The sequence below is a fragment of the Peromyscus maniculatus genome, chromosome 6, assembly GCF_049852395.1.
Source record: "Peromyscus maniculatus bairdii isolate BWxNUB_F1_BW_parent chromosome 6, HU_Pman_BW_mat_3.1, whole genome shotgun sequence".
NCBI lineage: Eukaryota > Metazoa > Chordata > Mammalia > Rodentia > Cricetidae > Peromyscus > Peromyscus maniculatus.
Window position 1 is genome coordinate 20,502,580 of NC_134857.1, and position 25,086 is coordinate 20,527,665.

The window sequence follows — 25,086 nt, forward strand, 5'->3', positions numbered from 1 at the left end:
ACTCCTGCACATATACCCAAAAGACTGTGAGTTAACACGCTATGGAGATACAAATACATCAGTACTTACTATTGCATTATTCACAGCAGCTAAAAAAAAAATGCAACTAGCATAAATGTACCATCAACAGCCAAATGAGTAAAAATGGAATGTTACATCTACACTACACAATAGTGTTAGCCATAAAGAAAAATGAATCATGAAAAGAAAATGGATGAAATAAGCCAGACTCAGGTAAATAAATTTTGTGGATCTTAGATTGAACAAAGATATATAAAGCCATATATACTCAAAATTCTCCATACATATTTATATAACAGCAAAGCAAAGGGGATACTGGAAGAAAGAGATTAGAGGGAGGTAAGAAAAAAAAACAGAGAAAGAAGAGAAAGATGGACAAGCTATGGAGGATGAATATGGTCAAAGTACCTGGTATTGAAAAATATTGTCTTTATGAAGTCTACCCATATGTACAATATACACCAATTAAAGAAAATCTTGACAGGGCCTTTGAAAATGGAGTTATAAAAGGATTAAAAACCCTACTGTTATCAAAGAAAAGGGAAAATATAATTATTGACAGCTACTGGTAACAAAAGTCCATGGCGTATACAGCAGTGACAACTAGAGTTCAGAAGGTCAACCTATCAGAACTAAGGGTTCTGTTAGAGGAAACCATCATGCAAAGTGTTATGGAATTACTGCCTTTTGAATGAACTGGCTGTCTCTTGTTGTAAACTTCTTGTGTAATAACAGCTATGATTCTCCCCATTTACCGTGCATTTCCATGTTATGTATACATGTACTCTCATGAATGCATCTCAATCTTATGGACATACATAATTGTTGATAGTCTAGAAGATGGTTTCTTATTTAACGGTACAATTTTTAAGAATAGAAACATACTAAAATATGCTTCACACTAGATCTATTATTCCATGTGGACTGTAGACACTTAGAGGTCTTGTTCTCCATCCTTAGCCACTGACAGGGTAAATATTGGACAGACGAAGTATCTTCATAGAACTTTCACAGAGCGGAATTGCAGGTGACTGGCCTTGTTAGATCAAAATGCTTCTAACATTCTAACATAGTGAACCAGAAGTGATAGTGCAGGTGTCTGGCCTTGGCATATCTTAGTCCTTCAAGAGATCAACAGCACCTATGTTGCCCTAAGCTTCCTCCACTAGCACCTCCCATTCTGATTCAAATAACAATTAACACTTTGTATTTATTTCTACACCAGTTTTTAATGCAAGATTTTTAGGCTCAGTAGACTAATTATATGTAGGTCCTGATATTCAGGTAACTAACAGAAAAAGGCTATTAACTGACTAACCGTATCTGGATATTATTAACCACATAAAATAGTACACATATTCTTTGCCTTTTCCTTAAATCTCTCATTGGTTTAATTTCTTTCCTTGTAACTTTTGTAGGTATCCCTTTAAGAGATAGTCAGTACTTTTTACAATCTACAGCCATTGTCAATCAACAATTAAGGTGACCAGGTCTTTGCCAAGTGTGACTCTTAACAGAATGCTTGTCCCTGAGAGTTTACTTTGTAGTTTTTATGAACAAGTTGTTAATGAATGGATGGAGGTGTGTGTGTGTGTGTGTGTGTGTGTGTGTGTGTGTGTGTGTGTGTGTGAATTCATATTCTTAGGGGAACAAAGAAGGGAAGAAGATGGAAAAGACCTAGATAGATATGAGAGAACAGCAAGAAGAGAACTGATGGAGAAGAACAAAGATGAGGACTGAGATGGAAAGAACTAGATAGACATGAGAGAACAATAGAGGGGACTGAGAACAGGAGGGACGGAGAGGAGCTAAGTAAGAAAACAGGAAAAAACAAAAAACTGTGTAAATATAGAATTGACTTAGAAGAATAAGGTGAATGGACTAATGAACTCAGTGTGCTTAGATTCACTGAATATCCCTCAAATTAGAATCCTTAGCCGCTTGTAGCATCTGTTCTGGACCCTGATAGAAATCTCCTCAAGGAGGAAGTTCATTATATAATCACTGCATAAATTGTAAGTAAGAATGATGGACTTTGGAATCAGACGACCAAGATTCAAATCTTCATTCTACTAGTAACTTGCTATGACTTTATGCAAATCACCAAACTATGTCTGTTTCCTCACTTGGAAAATGGAAATAAAATATAACTGACTATATAGCGTAAATGTGACTGTATACAAAAGACCTAAAAATACTACCATTCTGAAGAATAAGCATGTCTGTAATGGCTATAGTACATACACTGGCTGCTGCTTGTACACATTTTCCTGGTTATATATTAATTTCCTTTCATCTGATCTATTCTACCTAACAGTGCTATATTACACAGGCTTATGACTAGTTCAGTTTTAAGATTTGGCATTTACATAAGAAGTAAATCAGGCTAGATTCTGGGATTAAGAGCACTGGCTCCTCTTCCTGGGTTCAATTCCCCACACCCACATGACAGCTTGCAGTGATGTGTAACTTCTGTTTCAAGAGATCCGATGTCCTCGTCTGGCTTCCTTGAGCACCCATGTGGCACACAGACATACACACAGGCAAGCACTTATACACATAAAATAATAAAATGAAAAAATTTCTAAATAAAAAACAAAAACTAGGAAGTAATGATTTTGAGTTCAGTTCAAGAGGAGTTTCATGACAGAATCATCAACTAGACCGTATTTTGTGACTGGTGCTGAGGAATTGCTAGTGGAGATTTAGACACAAGATCACATCCATGTACACTGATGGGAGACCATACTATATAACAAAAGCCTGGTACCTATACCTAGTTGAAAGGGTAAATGAAGCATATAAAGTTAACAGATTCAAGGTATGATAAAACAAGAATAATATCTTTTATGCAAACTCTCTCTACATTCTAGTCTGTGTTAACTCTCCACAATTTTCTGAAGAGCAAAGAACGCTGTTTTAAGTTTTCCAAACACATCCTTCAATTTTATCCCCCAAAATCCAAAGGAAAAATCTCAATGTCTCATTAAGAAAATCTAGGTTAAAAAAAAAGGAAAGTGGTAGTGATTATTAAAAATTAATAAACCATTTATTTTATAGATTAATATTACTTTCACTTTTGAAATGAAGAATAGGAAAGACTGGCAGCATGATTTAAGAATTAATAAATTATTTTTTATAGAGCAACATTACTTTTCACTTCTAAAATAAGAACACTATACTGTCATTGTGATTTAGCAATCTACAATTTGAAATGTATTTGAAGTAACCTATAAATGAAATATAGTTCTCATTTCTTTCTCTTTCAAGAAGGCAGAAAAAACAAAAATGCCATGGAGCTAAACCTAAACACTTTACCTTTTAGGGCAGAAACTAGACAATTCCAACATGGGATACTTATTCTTCTGAATATCTGAAACACCAGGTTCTTCACTATATCTGGATGGCTCTATTTCAAAGAAACACACAGAATTATCAAACTGTCTTAAAATACCACCATGTCTCTGAAAGGCTTAATATTTTTCCATAACTAACCTTGAACTTTAATAACTTCACTTTCATGCCCTCTGGAACTCTTTCTGCATTTCTCCTAAACTAGTATTTTCCCACTGGGATATACCTTCAGTTTTTTATGACCCAAATGAAATGTCTTTTTCCAACAGTGACCTCCCAACTCAGAGGCTGAATTTATTTCCGTATCACAAAAACAAACAAAAAACAAAAACAACACACATACACACAGGGAAGGAGGACAGACAGATAGACACTAATAGACCCTAATAAAATGCTAAATATAAAGTTGTATTTCCAAACATTAGCTGTCACTTAGCAACCTTCCTTATAGTGATAGTTTAGTCCTCCCAGGCTCTGCAATATACTACTGTTGACCTAAACTCAAAGTCATTTTCTTCCCAGAGAACTTCACTAACTTGCAATGAAAATTTGATGTCATTACTTATTATAAGTTAATTTTCTTACCTCTCCCCCACCACCCACTTACTTATGTATTCCTTCAACCTTAAGAATGCTAACTTATATAATTATTCTTGAGTTCTCATTTCTTCCCATAATGCATTGTATATACAATGAAGCTCTAAAATAAAACATTATTTTTTCTTTAAATTGTTCTTTGAAGAAATTTTTCTCTCAATTAAAAACACTTTCCCTAACTTTTCTAACTGGTATACTAATAACCAATCAATTATTTTGACAAAACCTTTTCTGAACACCAATCCTCACAAAGTTCTTTAGAAAAAGAGATCCTAAATTTTTACATTACAAAACTCAAAATAGAATTATAATAGGTGAGAAAACATCCATAAAGTGGTTGGACCGTATTCACAACTACAACTCACCTGCGCTTAGTCCATCTGCCTCTTTGTCAGAATTACTCCCTCTGAGTTTACCAGTCTCCTCCTTGTATTCCTATGTAAAAAGGCATTTTCTTCAATGGGATACCAGTTTTAAATGATGTTAAGATGAATTTTGTTTTATATTGCTTTACTTTACATGATGAAGATTACTTATAAATGCTAACAGATAGATCACCATTTTAAAAATGGTTAAAAAGGAGGTAAAAAAGCAAAAAAGAATATACAAATTGATTTAAATTTTTTCACTAGTATCTCAAAAATGAAAATTATGAGAAGCTTCACTCCTACTGATTAATGTTTATGGAGCCGGAACGTCTATGTACACTAGCAGAGTAGGAAAGGAATCATGGCTATTATCTAGTTTTAAGCCCTGCAACCTACAATAATGACACACTTGCAAGATATACAAGCACAATGATAATACCCATGTTATTAGAGTAACCAAACACGTTTTAATATTGGATTTAAGGCCCAATCCATGAGAGAGAACCCATACCTGGAATTGCTAAAGTAGCTCAGAACCTGAGACTAGATAGGTCATGGGCCTAGGGGAAAGCCTACTGCTATTATTCTGCTAAATGAACATAGGGATAAAACAACTCCTAATGACATATTGCTATACCCATAGATCAGTGCATTGCTCAATTCTCATCAGAGAGAAGTTTCTTCTTGCAGTAGATAGTAATAAAGAGATACAATGTGATTTTGAAGGACTCAGCTCTAAATGGGATGTCCTTATCAAACTTTTCCCCTCAAGGCTCAGGATCTATGTGGAAAAATAGGCAGAACAACTTTAAGAGCCAAATGACTCCAAGAAAACGGCATTTTCCAGACACAATAGGACTGATGTACATTATGAACTCAGAGACTGTGACATCACACACAAGACCTACACACATTCAAGCCAGACAAAATCCCAGCATAGGGGAAGAGAAAAGAGACACAAAGTCCCACCCCTACATAACAAGCAATTTGCAATTCATACCTGTTAGGAAAGAGAAAATGAGTTTTCTCCAATGAAGTGAGACACTAGATATATAAACCACATTGCAGGACAGGCCCCATGCTCAGAAATAGTTGGCTAACACAAAATGGACTTCATGTTTTTTATTTGCTTTTATCAGTGCTTTGTTTATCCTTTTTTTTTTTAGGTTTTTTTTCTTGCAACACCCCCATGCTGACCCTCTTTTTTATGTTTTTGTTTTGTTTTGAAAGAAAGAATATGAAATTGGGTGGGAAGGGAGGTGGGAAGACATTGTATAAAAATTTTTTAATCCAATTAATACAAAAATAAAACACTTTCCTAGTTAGTTTTCTAATTATACATATTGACATTTCCTTAAAATATGAGGAAAAGCAACGAATATAATCTTCCACTATACAAAAAAAAAAAAAAATGAAAACTAGTTGGTCTTAATCTTTCCAAATGAAAACAAACACACACAAAAAAAACCTCTCAAAATATGTTACTGTGAAAAATAAATCATGAGATGAGATTTACACTAGAATAAAAAGCCCCCACACTAAATTTTCAAACCAAGATTTTCTATTCAGTAAATAATGGAGCTACCATTACCATACTCTCTTTTCTGAAATTCCCAAAGCTAACAAGATAAAGCAGTGGTATTTATAGCAAAAAAAAAAAAAAAAAAAAAAAAAAAAAAAAAAAAAGAAAAAAGAAAAAGAAAAAGAAAAAGAAAAAAAATTGAGATACTAAAGTCCCAGTAAAAGTAAAAAATTTTTTAAAAAATTCAATAATAAGCTCTAAGGAAAAGTAGTGTACATGAAAAGTAAAATACAGAAAGCATCTTTGCGCTATTTTCTAAATCAGACTTTTAGGATTTTCAGGTAAGAACAGTTTATTTCTAATTTCTCTTTTGCCTACCACCCCCTAACCCTCCGCCAGCAACAATGAGCTCTCAGCTGCTGTTCTACTGCCATACCTGCTTGCCTACTACCATGATCCCCACCATGATAATAACAGACAACCCTCTGAATCTGTAAGTGACCCAGTTAATTATTTTTTTGTTTGTTTGTTCGTTTGTTTTGTAAATTACTTTGGACACGGTGCTCTTCACAGCAATAGAATTAAGACAAATATGATACGTATACTTTGTTTATTTGTGTCTTCTGGGTTTTTTAACTTGTTTTTTTTTTATTGTTATTGTTTTGAAATAATGTCTTACTATGTATCCCTAACTGGCCTGGAATCAGACTGCCACGAATTCAGAGATCCACCTGCTTCAGCCTTGAGTACTGGGATTAAAATTCATGCAACCCCTGCCAGGCAGTGGTGACACACACCTTTAATCCCAGCACTTGGGAGGCAAAGGCAGGTGGATTTCTGTGAGTTCAAGGGTATCCTCGTCTATAGAGCTAGTTCTAGGACAGCTAGAGCTGTTACACAGAGAAATCCTGTCTTGAAAAACAACAACAACAAAAACAACAAATAAACACACATCCCCACAGAAATTTGTGCTTACACTTTAATAAGCACCATTATAAATGGCTAAAAAACATTAATCACATCTCAAGAAGATCAGCTATTATTAATTAGCTGTCAACTACTTTTAGTGAGATAGAAATTTCTACAAGTAAATCAGCCTTCACAGAATACACTTCCTTTACCTTTCTTGGTTGATTCTTCTTGCTTCTTTTACTGAGAAGAGGCTTGCCATCAGCAAAGTTGGTAAGAATTACTGCAATGGCAGTAAGAGTTTTGCCCTTCGAAATATTTTTAAAAGACAAATGGTCAGATTCTAAAATCCATCTAGAAATATTTCAAAACCTATTTTAAAATAATAAAATACTAAGTATAAGTCAAAGCCACAGCATGCATGATTACTAAACAATATAATTGCTAATGAAAAATAAGTATTTCACTTAGCTAAGAAAATATTTCTTATACCATATTATAAGTTACTAAATGATTGACTATAAGCCCCACATAGAAAGGTCATTTTATTGAATGACAAACACTCTAGATTGAACTACCATTTTTATCATGAAACTAATATTAATTAATATTCACATGTATAGAGGCCAGAGAAGAATCTCAGTGTCAGTTTTCAGGCACTGCTACCCATGCCCTTTTTGAGACATCATCTCCTCCCTCCGAACCCTCCCATAAACCCCTCCTTTATCTTTCAAACTCATGGCCTCTTTTTTCATTATTGTTGTTACATGCATATTTGCATACACTCATACACTATTTTTACTTGAAAGAACAGGCAAATGACTGAGTGTCTAGGGTGAATTTTCTTGAAAATAATCAATATAAGGTGTAAGATACTATCTTTAAGGAAAACAACAGTATTTCTTGTAAGGGTTAATTTCAATTTTTAATCAAAAGTTAAAATATTACAAAACTTCACCATTACAGTATGACTAAAGCAACTGCCAAGAATGTAACTGCTTTTCTCATAAGATCAGTAGCACTGTTAAAGAATATAAGCTTTAAATGCTGCACGATGAAATGCACTATATGTGGCAGGTCTACAGTCAGTACTTTCCAATTGGCAAGCCTCATCTTAAAATCATTAACAGGTGAAACATTCAATGTACAACATGCACAGATGATAATCAGTAAGTTTAGTAAGTTTTGCCTAGTGGTTAGTTCCTTTAATGAATAAATAGTATTTTATCTTAAAAGCTTTTAAAACACTTGTGAGATTAATACTGACTGTCAACTTTGACAGGAACTTCAATCTCCTGGAAGACAACTGGGATATGTCCATAATGAAGTTTCTAGACTAGGTAAATGAGGTAGGATAAACCACTCTAACTGTGCATGGCACCATTCCATAGATTGGGGTGATCATCTGCATCCATTTCTGCCTCTTGACTATAGGCAAAATATGACCATCTATTAAATTCCTGCCTCTGTACCTTCCCCATGATGGACTGTATCTCCCAGAACTGAAAGTAAAAAAAAAAATTCTTCTCTGAAGTCTGATATGATATCATAGATATAAGAAAAGCAACTAATAATACAATACTTTTCCCTTTACTATATCTGTAAGGAAAAAAAAATCAACACAATCCCAACATACCAAATAAAGTAACAATTTGACAGTTCAGCTGCCACTTTTCCACCTAAGCATCAAAACAACTTGCAAAACTAAATAGTGACATTCTTTTAAAAGCTGTTATTGTTTAGAATTGTCTTTGAAATACGCTACTTATATAAATTTTTGTCTATTGCTACTTTTAATATTCTAAAACTATTTATTTTAATGCCTAATACTATAAAAGTTGCAAAGCTCAAAGTGACAGCTCTATGACCAAACCCACAGGAATGGCTATAGTAACCAGTTACAAATATCTACTATGCTACATACCCACTATTTGAACTAGAATATGGTTTCAAATAACACTGTATTCTTTACTATCACAGAAAAGCTACTATTAAAGACACCAAGAGGAGTTAAATGTGTAGGACAGTAGGTAGGATCCATGCCTAACATGGCTGAAGCCCTAGATTTCATGCCCAGGGTAGAGAAAGAAAGAAAGGAAGAGGGCAGCAAGAAAACTGCCAGGGGTCTGAGGAGTCAAGGTTTTTGTCCTACTGTTTAATTCTGAGTAGGGAACCTTAGTGTTAACAGGGTACAGCCCCTAGGAATGGGGATGGATACTGCTAGAAGAATCAATATCAATATCAACATCAATATCAATGTCACTGCCCATCATGGCCCCACTCTACTTGGGAAGTCCCAGTGGCAGTTAAGCATGAGCTGAACCATGGGGTCTAACTGTCTTCAGCTTACCACTTTCTGGTGCTGCACGTAAGAACAGTGCTCTAGTAGATGGCAGCACTGCTTTCTGTCCTCTTCTCATGTCTACCTTATCAGGCCTATTGGTCCTGATCCCAACCCCTGTCCTACTCTCTTCATCTACTTTATTATTGCCACATTCTGAATTTCTATCATACTTGTCATGGCTCCAGTCTGACTTGTCCCCACACCTGTTTTGTTTCTTGTGGTAGCATCTAACATCCCATCGCTCCTGTCTAACTTTTCATGACTCAAGTCAAACTTCTCAGAGCCTGCATTACTGTTTCTCAATTTCTCAGCAGACCTAGTGACATTGAAGTTGGGGTCACATAGCCATGACATAAACCAAATGTCTATATTCTAGTAGTAAGGGAACCTGTAAGAAGGGACAGCCACCTTGTCCTAGCTTAGCTTGGTGTTAAGTCCCCTAAACAGATAACCTCAAAGTCTGTGGCATCAGCACAGTCCTTGAAAATGATTTCATTCTCTGGAATCTGAGGATGCCTGCCTCTCTTGGTCAAGCAGGTCTAAAGCAAAAGCACACCAAGAAACAAAACAGGCCAGTAGAGTTAAACGGGTTCTAAGAAGGTTGTGAGACTACTGTTTCTCTCACTGTTGACATTACTGCCAATACCAAAGGACTTCTTTTTTAAAGCACAAAATGAGGTATAAGCGCCTCAGCAGGAAATAACTGGGCCTTACTTCATTTTCTACTGTTTTTTTCAATGATGGGAACTGAATTTGATATAATTGACCTTTACTTTTGAAAAACCTTATGAAAGCTGGGCAGCAATGGTGCACACCTTTAATCCCAGCACTCGGGAGGCAGAGCCAGGCGGATCTCTTTGAGTTTGAGGCCAGCCTGGTCTACAGAGCGAGATCCAGGACAGGTATCAAAACTACACAGAAAAACCCTCTTTCAAAAAAACAAAACAAAACCAAAAAAGAAAAGAAAAAGAAAAAATTAGGAATATATGCTTATATGTGGGTAACAGAATACATTAACATTAATGTATTCTGTTACCCATTTTTAACTATTCTTTGTTATTTGACCCATCTATTGGCTCCTTAGAAGCCCCTACTAAAAAAATAAAAAGAAAGAAAAAGAAAAAGTACGCTCTATCTACATTGAAAGCAAACTCTAGTCGTAAACTGGCACCCATCTTTCAACTTTAAAATTTCTTTTTACAAAATTGTAATTGCAAAGTAAGATTTTTCTAACTGAAGAAAAAAATTACCAAACCCATATCATCAGCTAAAATTCCTCCATGGACATTTTCTGGTCGTTCCTTCTCACAAAAATTTGTTATTGTGTTATAATATAAGTCATTTCGCTGTTCCCAGAATGGAGGAAGCTCTTTGCTGTTCTCTCGTGAAATCATCCAAGCCAGAGCTTGTTTTTGGTGTGGAAGCAATGGGGTTTCAATACCCTACAAATACAACATCACAAAGAGAAATATAGTCAGTCTTTTCTCTTTTCATATGCAGAACCTGAGTTATTTTCTTATGGTATGAAATGTATAAATTATCAAAACAATTAATAGTTCTGAAGCTTTACATTTGAGATATTTTTGAGTTCTTTATATTTTCTAGATATCAACCCCAAAACAGACATGGAGCTGGCAGAGATTGACCCAGTGTTCTAAACTATCTTGGCAGTCTATTAACTGTTTCCTTTACCATGCAGAAGCTTTTTAATTTTATGCAACACTATCGGTCAGTTCCTGTAATTATTTCTTGAGTTTTTTAAATTATTTTCTGAAATTGAAATTGTCTATCAGCAAATGAGGAAATGAAGAAAATAGGCATTTCTCAAATCAAAATACAGATAGCCAGTAGATATGTGAAAGAGTGCCCAATGTAGTTAGTTACACACTAAGAATCCATCTTACCCTTGTGAGAATAAATATCATTTTAAAAACAAACAGAAAATGTTCACAAGGACTTAGGAGAAAGGGAACTTTTATATAATGCTAGTGGAAATGTATGCTAGTGCAACCACTATCAAAATCAGTATGAAGGTTCCTAGAAAAGCTACAAACAGAACTACCATATAATCCAGTGAGCTCTTCCAATTTTTTTTTTTTTTTTTTTTTTTTTTTTTTTTTTTGATTTTTCGAGACAGGGTTTCTCTGTGTAGTTTTGTGCCTTTCCTGGGACTCACTTGGTAGCCCAGGCTGGCCTCGAACTCACAGAGATCCGCCTGCCTCCTGAGTGCTGGGATTAAAGGCGTTGCGCCACCACCGCCCGGCATAGCTCTTCCAAATTTAATGTGGCATTACAACAGCACCAACGGCAGCAGACAATCAGCCTAGGTGCCCATCAATAAATGAAGACAAAAACAAAACAAAACAAAACAAAAACGCAGTATATTTATACAGTGAAGTTTATTTAGCCATAAAGCACAAAATTATGTGTCTTACAGAAAAATGGATGGAATTTGGATCATTATTATTTTGTGGAAAAGGCCAAGCTTAGAAAGAAAGCCAGACTCATATTATATATTTTCTCTCATTCTGGGAACTTAAGAGTGTGTGTGTGTAAATATCCATATATACACACTACAAACATATATGACAAGAAAACATAAAGGAAACTACATGGAAATACTCAGGGAAGAAAGGAGAAGGTAATGCAATATGAATACAGTCAAACTCAAAGTATATTGCGTACCTGAAGGGCAATGTTATTATAAAATTTTATACATGACATAAAGCAGTTTTTAAAAATATACAGGTTTTGTACCTCAGCTGGTTCCATTTCATTAGTTTTACCATCTTCTTTTAAATCTTCAAATAATTTGTCAAATTCCATTTTGAGCTACAATTAAAAAATAATAAATACTGAACAAACCACTTAAAGTGAAAACTGCATGTAATTCACAGATTTCAGATCACTTTCACTGAACAAGTCAAATGACCAAGTGTACATAAAATAAGTATAAGATACTAAACTATTCACTGAAAAGCACTACAGGTGATTTTTCTACAGAAGTAAATGTACTCATTTCAGATGAATATACAAAAGAGCTACAAAGGATCAGGGATATAGCCTGCTGAGAGAGCACTGACCCCAGCATTTACAAGGCCCAATCGTAATGCTACTGTAAGGACAGTAGTGACATCCTCAGGTACCAGTCACAGTCCTGTCACAAATGACCCTGCATGTTTAGGCAGAGAATAATGGCCTGTGTCTTATTTTCATAAGATCAGGAACATGAAACAAATTAAACTGCCAAGGTTCTCTCTCCCACTAAAACTCTATGATTCTATTAGCATTTAAACTACTAGATACATGTAACTTGCTATGCTCTACAAAATGTTAGATAATTTCATTATTAGGCTAATTTAGCCGATCATTTAAACTGATCAGGGAAAACTGTAATTGGGAAATAAGAAGAATACCTCTAGTGGATAAACAGATATAAAATGTTTCAACGTTTTTGTCTAAAACTACTAGTGGGTAAACAGTCATAAAAATGTTTTAATGTTATTGTCTAAATTATTTATATTAATATTAACACTATATATATTTTTTTCAGAGTAACTTGGTGTAACAACATCCTGGATTACAAATTAGGCAAAATAAGTAGAGTAACATCAAAGATTTTAAGGTTTTTTTTTTTTTTTTTTGGTTTTTCGAGACAGGGTTTCTCTGTGTAGCTTTGCGCCTTTCCTGGAACTCACTTGGTAGCCCAGGCTGGCCTCGAACTCACAGAGATCTGCCTGGCTCTGCCTCCCAAGTACTGGGATTAAAGGCGTGCGCCACAACCGCCCGGCCAGATTTTAAGGTTTTTAAGATTGAATTTGCAACCTTACTAAAGAAAGAGAATAATTTTCACATTCTAGTGTTTTTTTTATCACCACTTTAGACATTCTGAAAATTTAAAATACAAAAATATAACATACACAGTATATTTGTGATTTTACGTATGTATGACTGTGTATATGTGAATCCACTCTTCTTTCCATAGATCTACTAATTAAAAATATAGTGAGTCATACAATGTTTATATCTGTACTAAGCTTCTAGCCTCTATACAAAGACTTCCCTTGTCATTGTTTCCTAATTAAGATAGTCTAATTACTACATATCTTTTATACTTATAGCAGATATTATAATTAATTTAGAAATTATTTAAAATATATAAGATATTCAGTGATTCTGTAAAAAAAAGATCCTTTTTTTTATATATAAGAGATTGGATGGTTCTAGTTTCTATGAATTAAAAGGGATGACTATAGTTCTTATCACTACTTTTTATGTTTGCAAATGAATATCTACATTCTATATGTTGTACAGTAATTTTCATTATAATTTTATTAACATACCAAAAGATCACTAATACTAGCACATAACATATTTATCCTGTTCTTTTAAACAGCAACTTTTATCACTAAAAATTTATATTATTGTACGAAATAAAAGCATACCCGAGGCATGCATGGTGACAAACATCTGTAATCCAAGTATTTGAGAGGCAGAGGCAGGAAGACTAGAATTCAAGGCCATTCTCAGCTACATAGTTGTGGTGAAAGTTTGAAAGAAATTGGCCCCCAAAGAGAGTGGCACCATTAGGAAGTGTGGCCTTGTTGGAGGAAGTGTGCCACTGTGGAGGCAGGCTTTGTGTTCTCATATATGCTCAAGCCAGGCCAATGAGACAGACCACTTCTCATTTCCTGTGCAAGATATAGAACTCTCAGCTACCTCTCCAGCACCATGTCTACCTGTACGCCTCCATGTCCCACCATGATGATAATGGACTGAACCCCTAAACTGTAAGCCACCCCAATTAAATATTTTCCTTTATAAGAGTTACTGTGGTCATGGTGTCTCTTCACAGCAATAGTCTAAGAAAAAGTGATTTAGAGGTAAGTCTACAATGAGACCTTAACTCAAGATAAAAATGAACAAACAACAACAAAAAGCTTACCTGTTCAGTTGTCATCTGTACTGTAACATGACCTGGCATAGTATAGCTTGGTCCAGCTCTTCTAGAGCCCCAATTATTCTCCAAACTCAATCCTAGAGCTATAGTAGTTTCCAAATGGAAAAAAATAAAATGACCAAATAAAAAGAAATTAAGTACCAGAAATAAATGTAAATATGAAACAATATTAAAAATTCCCACAGACCTGGGCCTGTAGCTCAGTGGCAGAGTAATTGCCTAGCATGGATAGTACCCAGAACTGCAAAGAATATAAAAAATAAAACAAAACATAATAATGTATATAAGTGCTCTACCACTGAACTATATACCTAGACCTAAAAGAGTTTTTAAAGCTAAATACTAAATCATTCCCAAAAGAAAAAAAAATATCACATTATTATTTGAATAAATTCTAAGCAAACATCCATTTTTTTTAACTCTCTACTAAGCAATTCTTCCTCTCCAAAAGTTATAAAAACAAATCTTTAAAATGAAGACTTATGTTAACATTGAGGAAAATTAAACAGGGTACACTGACCTTTCTTGTGTGTTTTTGTATATGGATGAATCTAGCTACAAACACACAGTTCTATATTTGGACATATAACAGTGGGACCATAAGATTAACTACCTCATTCTGCATGAGTAGTCTCTGATGGTTACACAATGACAAAATCAACACATTGATATGGTCCTCAGGATCTGTCCTGTTGTTAAATTATACATAATTGTATTTCGATAGAAATATAAAAGGAAAAGTCAGCAATTTCTTCAAAGGATTAAAAAAAAAGTTATAACTCAGAGTATTTTGCATACGTTACTTTAGCCAAACAAATTCAATGAGACTAATTACTTTACAATCCCTGCATTTTACAAGATCAAACTTACTTTTTGGTGTTGGACTCAATTTAAATCCATGTTTCTTCAACTGATCTAAAACCACTTTTCTATTTTCTTCTTTTCCCCAAAAAGTCATATGAAGTGGCATGGTAAAAGCATTATTTGCACCAAAAGGAACTACCCTATTATAGTAAGGGGAGAAAATGAGAAATTGAAAGTTATTTTTATACTAATTCTGAATATATTAAACATATTACTCAAACACAAAAATGTAAAACAAGAAGGGATTATTTAAGCAAATTTGAAAACTTGAAAAAGAATATCATCAGAGGAAGAAGTAATTTTTACAACAGGATGTCAAAAGAATTTGGGATGACAGGATAAAGTAGTTTACAAAAGATAGCTTACATCCAAGATTGGAAAATAAACAAAATAATGCATCTATTTGAGAGGACAGTTTTAGCATTCAATGTTCACTAAAAATTTATTCTCAACAGAAAAATATTATAAAGGAAAAAGCAAAGACAATGCTAACCACTTATTTTATCTTCCAAATCAGCTGGGATGAATATTCTAAGCATTATGATTGGGGTATAACTATCCAAAATATTTACACTAAGATAACAAACACAAACTCTAACAGAGAATAAGTAGACAGAATGAAAAATGAAACACTAACAATAATGGAAAACAAAATGGTGAAAAAACTGGCAGAGCATATGCCCTAGCTAAAGGGCAGCCACTTCCTAAGTCCCAGTCAATGGAAACAATGTGTCAGACGTATCATTTATCAAAAGAAAATTCTTAGTAAGTTTTATATTCAGAAAGAAAATTATTATATAGAAAATATAGGATATCTAGATTTCATTTCCAGTAAGAAATAAAGAAAACTCTAAACTGTGCAAGTGAGTTAAGCATGGTGGTGCACATTTCTAATTCTAGTACACAGGAGGCTATGGCAGGGTTGGGAGTGCAAGGCCAGGTTGTACTAGCAAAACCCTGTCTCAAAACAAAAGCAGAAAAGATAAACACCCCATTATCATGAAGTCCCTCTGGTAACACATGCCTGTCATGCCAGTACTCAGGAGTCTGAGACAGAAGATCACCATGAGTTTAAGCTATGTACAACTGTAAGAGACAGGATAAGAACATACTGTACTCTAATACCTAAACCCATTTTTTTCTCCATGGTAATAATGTAATAAGGAAATAAAAGTAAAGCTGTTTGATGGCTAGATAGGAAAGGCAAAGAAGAAAATGAACACATCTGAAAGGAGTGAGGTATGGTGCCATGACATTTCCAGAGACTCAGGAAATGCTTACATATTCAAAGATAACTAAAAATCACAATTATTAAAACTAACTCTAAAAGCACATACCCTTCCACTTGTGCCAATTTGTTGTCCATGATATAGGCCAAGGCAGCTGCAAGATCTCTCTTTAAATGGCCAACCTGATTTCCATTCACATTATTTACTTTAATTGCATTCTTATCATAGGGATTATTAGGCTCTCGTTGTAAAGAAACCATTTCATTATTATTTACCTAGTAAAAACAAGGAACAGATAGTAATAATATAAATATGAACAGTAATAACTTGACTTCTTTGAACTGTTTCTAGAATTTCTAATGATGCATTATTGTTAGTTTTTCTTTGTTTTTTGTTTGCTTGCTTCAGACAGGGTCTCATGTATCCAAGGCTGGCTCAGATTTGCTATATAGCCAAAGATGGTCTTGAACTGAAGATGGTATTGAACTTTGATACTTCTGCCTCTATCTCCCGAGTGCTGAGATTACAAATATGTGCTACCACTCCCAGTTTATATTCTGTTGGGAATTGAACCCAAGACTTAGAAAAGACTACAAAGCAATCTATCAACTGAGCCACAAGGTTCAGCTCAAACTAGAAATATTAAGGAATATATTTTACAATGATTCTTCTACTCTAGTTTTCTAATTTACAATCATTAAGAAGCCAGTAAGTCTTTAAGATATGAAAGGTATAGTTAAGTCTATCTTGAAGATTCATACCACCTACATTTTTCAAAATAGCTAATCTTTAGATATATGTGCCCCAAAATGGTACACGACTGGGTCAGAGACATATGCTCATCCATGTTCATATTTACCCTATTCATTACTGCTAGGACATAGAAATAGCCTATATGTCCATTAACTTATATGCTACAAGCCACAGGAATGTAGCAGGAATTCATCTGACTATGGTAAAGTTATACCTGGAAGAATCAGGGAATTCTTCCAGAAGAACCCAAATCTCAAGGAATATTTGTTGTTACTCAGCTTTTAATGTACCAGCTGTTTCCTGATATGAATTTCTTGTGCACTCTCATACCTTCCCCAAGAACTCCTAACAGTATATTTTATCTGATATACTTCTCTAGCATCCAAAGCCAAAAGGCAGACAGGATAAAGCATTCCAGACCAACAATTGAGTCTCCTGAATTTACCTTAGTAAACACCCTTACAGAGACACTGCCTGTGTGTCCTGGTGACCTTGCCTTAGCCAGAGCATTGCTATTGCATGGATATATAACTATAAACCTCAGAGACTTGGGGAGGACTAGATTGGAGAACTAGATGAAGAATCAGAAAGAAAAAATGGTAGATGAGGAAGAGCCTGATGAGGAAGAACTAGATGGGTAAGAACAAGACGAGAAAGACCAAGATGGGGCAGAACTAAGATGAAAGAATTAAGATACCACTTAGAGGGAACAGCAGAAAGATGTAGAGAGATCAGGCAAGAAAGGAGCTAAGTATAAGAGCAGAAAAGGAGCAGTGTAGAGAGAGAACTGACTCAGAAGTATAAAGTGTATGGACTAAAGAGTTTCGTGTGCATAGATTTATTAGTGAACCGCTCAGATTAATCCACTGCTGGTAGCATCTCTTCTGGAATTCTGGGTGAAGGCTATCAAGGGGCTGGACCCCAATAGCTTTCATTACTGATAAAGAGTGAAAATGTGATACCTATATAAAATGGGGTTTTATTGAGTTATAAAGAAAAATGAAATTTGCAGGTCAAGAGATGGAGCTGGAAAACATTACACTGGGTGAAGTAACCCAGACCCAAAGAACATTGCATGTTCTCAATCATATGTGGATCTTAGTGTCAAGTCTTTAGATTTGTATGTTTTATTTGGAGTACCTGTACAGTCCAGGAAACTAGAAAGGGACAATGCAGGGGTGTGTGTGTGTGTGTGTGTGTGTGTGTGTGTGTGTGTGTGTGTGTGTGTAAATGTGTGAGTACCCATGTATGCCAGGAAAGGGCATTGGACTTATGGAACTGTACTTAAAGGGAGTTGTGAGTTGCTGGCCATGAATGCTGAGAACAGAACTCCAGTTCTCTGCAAGAGCAGCCAAGCACTTGTAACTGCTGAGTCATCTCTTCAGCCCCCAAACTGCATTTTAAAGAAAAATATATATACTGGACTATACTAATATAAAATGATACATTTAGTTTTGTTTTTACAAAAGATCAAAGAAAAAATAAAGCAAATATAGAACATATTTGCTAACCTCTGAATCTTATTCTATGTTTGAAATTTTCTTATGATAAATTAGATAAATATTAGAAGTATTATCCAAATAACAAAGATGACTGTAATGAAGATTACTGTCCAGAAAAAACTATATATATTCTCAATCTGTCCCCTTTTCTTTCTCTCTCTCTCTCTCTCTCTCTCTCTCTCTCTCTCTCACACACACACACACACACACACACACACACACGCATACATTCATTCATTCATTCAATTCAGAGAACAGTGATACATACAAAGAAAAATCAGAAGCTATTCTTACTATAAAAATAAAGGAAAGAACCCAAAAGTAAATGATTAACTTATCTAGTAAAAAATTGATGACTTCCTAAATTCAGCATATATTTTCTACATTGGGGCAAATCATTTAACCATCTAGATCTCTATCTTCAATTGAGGAAGAGTACCTCAGTAATTACAAGAATCAAACGACAGTGTGAGCAAAAGTGCTTTATATACTGTAAGCATGGTTCAAGTCAAGAGAGGAAAGCCAGGAGGGGTTGGTCTGTGAGCAGCCTCAAACTTAACAAAGACAAAATTGTAAAATCCTTATCTTATAAAAGTTACTAACTTGTAAACTGTTAGAGTTAATTAAGGCATGGAAGTCAACTTCATTAATATGCTTAGAACTATGTTTGTAGTTATGCTAAGTGCAAACATAATTCATTCACAAGGACAACCTTTAGCTTTCTGTATATGGTGTTAAGGTTAAGCCTGAAGCAAGTTAACTAAAAACAAGTAAAGTTTGTTTAAAATCATTTAATAGAATATGGCCCTCAAGACCTCTCAGAGATCTGCTGAATATGGCATTTAAAGTGTTTAATGAAAAAGCTTCCTGTAACAGAAAAGAATTGCAGCTACTACTGGTGACCCCAAGGTCTCCAAGAAGAAACTGGGGCACAGATGACTCCACCTGGACAAAGAACTGTTCCATGCCTTGCCTGATGCCATGGTCCTGCCCAAACTGTGGACACTGTTGGGTTTACTGCCCTATTCTGCCTGGCTACGGTAGGTTAGTTTTTCCAAGTTTGTCATCCACAGGAAAGTCTCTCAGACTGTCTGGGTCTCATTTTAATATAATTTACTCTTTTAAAACTATAAGCATACCACAACTTTATTTAGTATCTACTCTTATACTCACTACTCCTGTGTAATAGCGTAGTCCAACAACTTGACCTCTCAAAGTTCCAAATAAAATGGAATCTAGCTCTTCATCACCAGTTGGGAAGTCATCTGGAGGGATAACGTCTTGGAATTCAAAACGTGGAAAGAAAGTTGGGTATGAAAGTCTTGGAAAATTTCCATGGTCTCCATTCTGGACAGGCTGCAAATACTTCCAAACAGGATCCCTATTTAAAAAAAAAAAAAAAAAAAAAAAAAAGCACACTAAAACCACAGAACTTAACCAAGCATTTCTCAAAAAACACAGTCAAAGACTATTTTCAGGCCAATCACTTCCTTACATTTTATTTCAACAAGCAAAATGCTATGTGGCAAATATTACTTAACAATTACCCTGCCTAAAGCAAGAACTGAGTGGGGAAAGTTACCAGGATAATCTGACCTGTTAAATACTGGAAATTCTTTCCGGGTAAAGCTATATATTTACATTAAAATCTCTATGACATCTGAAGCAAGATGACATGTCAACATTTTCAATACCAACTAATGAAGAAAAGATGGATTTATAAAAACAAAATTACCATTGTATATGTTATTTTCTTTTTGTTTTGTTTTTTGTTTTTTTGAGACAGGGTTTCTCTGTGTAGCCCCGGCTTACCAAGAAACTCACTCTGTAGAACAGGCTGGCCTTGAAATCAGAGATTTGCCTGCCTCTGACTCCTGAGTACTGGGATTAAAGGCGTTTGCCCCACAGTCTGGCTATAAACGTATTTTTAACTTTTGACATAAATTCATCCAGCATCCTCTGCTTTAACCTCTTCAGAACAGAACACATTTTAATTCAGGTATCAAAACTATGGCATCATAGAAAGCTGACCTGAAGGTCCCTTACCTATACATCCCTGTTATTTTAAAGTTAACTTCAATCTTAAGGATAATTATTGCACAAATGGGCATGAAAACAAACCACTGTAGATGATTAAAAGTGATGTTTGCTGGAAGCCTTCTAGAAGTTGTCATTCTCCTAAAAGCACATGGGGCTATTCTTTAGCTCCTCTGCAGATACACGTTAGCACGCTTGTGCACATTACTGTCAGATACCCGGAGTCGGGCTGTCTCAGAGCTGATACAATAACAATTCTAGAGTTCCATGGAATAACCATGTCTGGAGCTCAGTGGGTAGCTAATGGGTGTTTTGATGAATAAGGCACTTCAGGTGGAACTTCGGACCCCCACAATCGGTGAAGGAGATTTTCCGAGGCGCTGGCAGCGGACCCTCGGGTCAGCCGAGACAATGCATTGGTGTCTCCGCGAGCCACACTCACAAGCGACCCGCAGAAGGAATACAAGCTGCACCTAGGGAGCGCATGCTCATTGAGGACAGCGCAGGGCCATCGGCCTCGCGCCCCACCCCCTCAGCCCTTTCACCTCTTGAACATCCAGGACATGGCGCCGGGCGGGGTAACCTCGGAATGCCCTGGGCGCCCCGGACCTTCTCAGGACACCTGGAAAAGCTCCTCAAGGCCTTGCGACCCAGGCACCAGGAACCAAACCGTGAGGCCGCAACCCCCGAGAGTAACGCCGCCGCGGTTTTATTTAGAAGTCGACGCCCACAACTTCCAGCAGCAGAGGCCAGTGACATTAAATGATCGGCACTGCAATTGCCCAATCGAAACGAAGAAACTGTGGCTATCAACCAATCAGAGTATGGGAGGGCGGGGAGCTCCTCCCCAGGCTGTGATTCAAAGGCAGTGGGATGGCGCGGAGGTTCCATCCGGGTTCTTTCGCGACCCGAGGGCGGTTGCGCGGAAAAACTTCGAAGCCTCTTAAGTGAGCCACGTGGCTTAAGGGTCCATGCCGGACGTGGGGAGAAGACTTCTTCCAGTGCCCCAAAAACCATAAGGATGTCCGCTTAGGTCTGACCCTCCCTAGCCCACCTCATCTGATGTAATGCCTTACAGGCCTCCCCTAGAGGGAGCTCTGGGTGCAATGCCTGCCTGATTTCCTCTGCTACTCTGTGACTATATTTGTTCTTAGTAATCTCAGTGTATGCAAGACCCTAAGTTCTGGAAATCTGAATGAGAACATAATTTCCCTCTCCCACCTTATTTTATTGTGTTTAAAGAAATTTTCATTTCTTAGTAGAAGAAAGCCATAAAATAGGACAACCTTACAACTCTGTTGCTGAAAGTGTCAGGCTGGTGTAGCATTGGTTAAAGGTGAAGTGGCAGCTGTGGTTTTCCCCAGGAAATTGAAGGAGGCACTATAAGGAAACTTTATAATATAAAGGGAAATTCAGGCCTTGAAGTTGTGTGTGCATCGGTAACAGCCAAGGTAGAGGTGATTCCTGCACCTTGAAAGACAACAAAACCGATATTAATGCGGTTTTTTGTTTGTTTGTTTTGTTTTGTGGTTTGTTTGTTTGCTTTTTTTTTTTTTTTTTTTTTTTTTTTTTTTTTTTTTTTTTTTTGGTTTTTCAAGACAGGGTTTCCTGGATCTCACTCTGTAGACCAGGCTGGCCTCGAACTCACAGAGATCCACCTGGCTCTGCCTCCCAAGAGCTGGGATTAAAGGCGTGTGCCACTTAATGCAGTCTTTTTAACTGACGCATCGTCACCTGCACCTGAAATAGAAAGCTAGTGGTAGCGCTGAGCTGTAAACCGTCAGAACTGCGAGATGTGTCTATAAGTGTTTTAAACGCCGTCATCCTGTGTGTGTTCACTATTGTAAATAATGACCATCTGTGAAACAGCAGTGGAATGAGAGTATTTTACGGTGGGCTGCTGGCATGGCGTCCTGGGAAATGCTATTGTCAACAACAAACAAACAAAAAACAATTCACTTTAACAGGGTTGAGAGGCAAATTATCAGTGAACATGACCTGGGAACATAGATTTAGGTCACCCCAAATGCTTTGTTCCAACTGAAGCTATTTTGTGAAGTTTTGTACTAACAGAACAAAGAAAGTTGTAAATCAAGACACTTTTCAAATACATTTGGTGGGACCATTAGGAAGGTAGAAAAAAGCATAACGGGAAACCTTTTTATAAGCCTAAGGCACTGACATTATCCTTAGCTTTTTAGTTTATTGAAAACTAGTGCTATATGTACATTCCAAATGATTTACCAAATGGTCACAAAAAATGTGTTTAGTATAGAGGACAATAAATGGCTATTAAGAAAGCAAAAGGTGGGCCAAGACCATTTGGCTCTGGGATTGCAGCATTCCAAACACTACACAATCATTGTAGCTCTAAACAGTTAATCAGACTTGCAGAAGATTCATTTGAAGGTGTATCATCTTGCCTGGGATTTTTGTGCATGTTAAGCATCCACTGATAGAATCTGAAGCAATTATTTCATTCTCCAACAGAAAAAAAGGGAAGATGATAACTTCCTTTCAGTTATTGTATTTTCTTCATGATGTATTGTGGTACAAATGGCAAAGTTTGAATTTTTTTTTTTTCAGTAGTGGGTATTGAATCCCAGGGCCTGTCCAATATAGGCTAGCTCTCTACCAGAATGCTATATCTTCAGCTTTTATTTTACTTTTATCTTTGTGACAAGGTCTCAGAAAGTTGCCCAGCCTGGCCTTGAACTAAATATAGAGCCCAGGTCAACTTTGACCCTCAGCAGAAGCCTCAGCCTCCACAGTAGCTTGTATCATCAATCACAGCTGATTACATTTTGTATGTAAAATTAATAAAGCCATGCTCATTGGACTAAAAGATAAAATTCCATATACCATGGTTCTCTCAAGACTTGGCATCTTTTTCTACTGAAAACAAAAACCCAAACCCCAACAGCAAACACAACCCATTGTCAATTTTAGCCATAAAACCAATGTATTTACTCAAGTAATAATACAGAAAAGAAGCCCTATACGAGCTTATTTTGCCAAAGAGGTTGCAATCATTCACCTGAGATTTCATCTGAAAATTGGACTGAAAATGTTCCACAACAATGCTTCCTTAAGCTACTGCCCAAATATATGTAAATGTATATAATTCATGTTTCTATAGTATCTGTTCATTAAAAATATGCCATATAATTTTCTAATTATGCTATCTATTGTCAAATGCCTAGAATGGTTGATATTTGGTGTTTGATAATTACATGTTAAATAAATAAGACAGGAGGATTTCTCTGAGGCTGAGACTATCTAAAGGGAATACAGAAGAGTGTGATATAACAAGACACCCAACAATTTCTTGTCACTTCAGAGTGTATACCCTGCATGCATGAACAAACATATATGTAACACATATATTCACATACACAAACACACAGAAAAAGAACCAAAGAAAATAAGAAAAGAGAAAAAAATGTTATTTATTCACAACTGTTTTTTCTTACATAATCAGGCACCAATTCCATAGCAAAATGCTGGGAAAACCATAGCTGGGAGAATAAAAAAAGGTGGTAGAAAATTAATGCTGAGTATAGTTCTGCTTGGTTAATTAGTATCAAGTTTAAACAATGAATAATAGGGCTGGAGAGATGGCTCAGCAATTAAGAGCACTGGCTCCTCTTCCAGAGGACCTCAGCTCAATTCCCAGCACCCACATGGCAGCTCACAGTTGTCCATAACTAGACATAAATGCAGGCAAAATACTAATGTACATAAAATAAAAATAAATAATTTTTTAAAATGCATAATATTATCTTTGCTATTATCCTTGTAAAATGAGTTATTCTAATGACTCCTTCAACCCATAGTTAGCAATATCTTGGTTGAGGTCTGCTTCTGAATGATGTTCAGTCTCAAGGTTGTTCCATAAATAACAGAGTAATGCAGTATCCAGAAGCCAGTTATTTTCCCATATATCCTTGAAGCAAACTGAATTGTTTCAAATCTAAAGGCAGAAGATAGGCTCACCTCAAATCCTACCCATTGAAACACCAAGAGATGTTTCCTTTAGGCCTATATTTACTGGATGTTCCAAAACTGCTTGAGATCAGCTTTTTGCTTGGCTTCCTATCCAGGGTCCTTTTGTTGTTGTTTTTAGACTGGGTCTCACTACATAGCTCTGGCTGTCTTGAACCAGGCTGGCCTCAAACTCACAGAAATCTGACTGTCTCTGCCTTCCTAGTGCTGGGATTAAAGGTGTTACACTATGACACCTGGCTCTGCCCAGGGTCCTTTACCCAGAGCAGCACCTCTCCAAGTCTACCTTTGTATAGAAATGTTAAATGAAATTATTACCAGCTACTGCAATGACCATGCCAAAGCTATCTTCTTTTCCATAATAAATACTGGAAAGATTGATTAACATTTTCTGCCTACTTTGTGGCTAAAAGATTAAAAGACTAAAACTTCAACTCTATATTCAATTTTGATATAATAAAATTTAATTTTTATGTAGGAAACTGTTATATTAGTAAATCTGTGTTCACCAAACTGTCAATGTCTGACAATCATACAAAAGACAAACTAAAGTTTAACTTGTTATTTCAAATACTCTTTTAGAAAGTAAAGGTTTAAAACTAAGAATCATGTTTCTCAAAT

The 25,086-nt window shown here is 35.9% G+C and overlaps 1 protein-coding gene across 5 annotated transcripts in view; it reads right to left on the minus strand.

The window, feature by feature from the left end:
• The window catches only part of Hltf (helicase like transcription factor), a 95,768-nt gene extending 74,567 nt beyond the window's left edge, over positions 1 to 21,201 (minus strand). For 4 of the 5 annotated variants that reach the window (XM_006993816.4, XM_042278988.2, XM_042278989.2 and 1 more), the window contains exons 1-10: positions 21,006 to 21,191; positions 19,597 to 19,804; positions 16,277 to 16,443; positions 14,946 to 15,079; positions 14,061 to 14,158; positions 11,873 to 11,947; positions 10,366 to 10,557; positions 6,984 to 7,079; positions 4,338 to 4,407; positions 3,340 to 3,430 (exon numbers count right to left, since the gene is read on the minus strand). In XM_006993816.4, coding sequence (XP_006993878.1) covers positions 3,340 to 3,430; positions 4,338 to 4,407; positions 6,984 to 7,079; positions 10,366 to 10,557; positions 11,873 to 11,947; positions 14,061 to 14,158; positions 14,946 to 15,079; positions 16,277 to 16,443; positions 19,597 to 19,804; positions 21,006 to 21,025 — 1,151 coding nt within the window. In that variant the 5' untranslated portion in view covers positions 21,026 to 21,191. Of the gene's footprint in view, positions 1 to 3,339; positions 3,431 to 4,337; positions 4,408 to 6,983; positions 7,080 to 10,365; positions 10,558 to 11,872; positions 11,948 to 14,060; positions 14,159 to 14,945; positions 15,080 to 16,276; positions 16,444 to 19,596; positions 19,805 to 21,005 lie in introns of all 5 variants that reach the window. The other variant, XM_006993817.4, reaches the window with a different exon arrangement.
• Between the last annotated feature and the right edge of the window lie 3,885 nt (positions 21,202 to 25,086).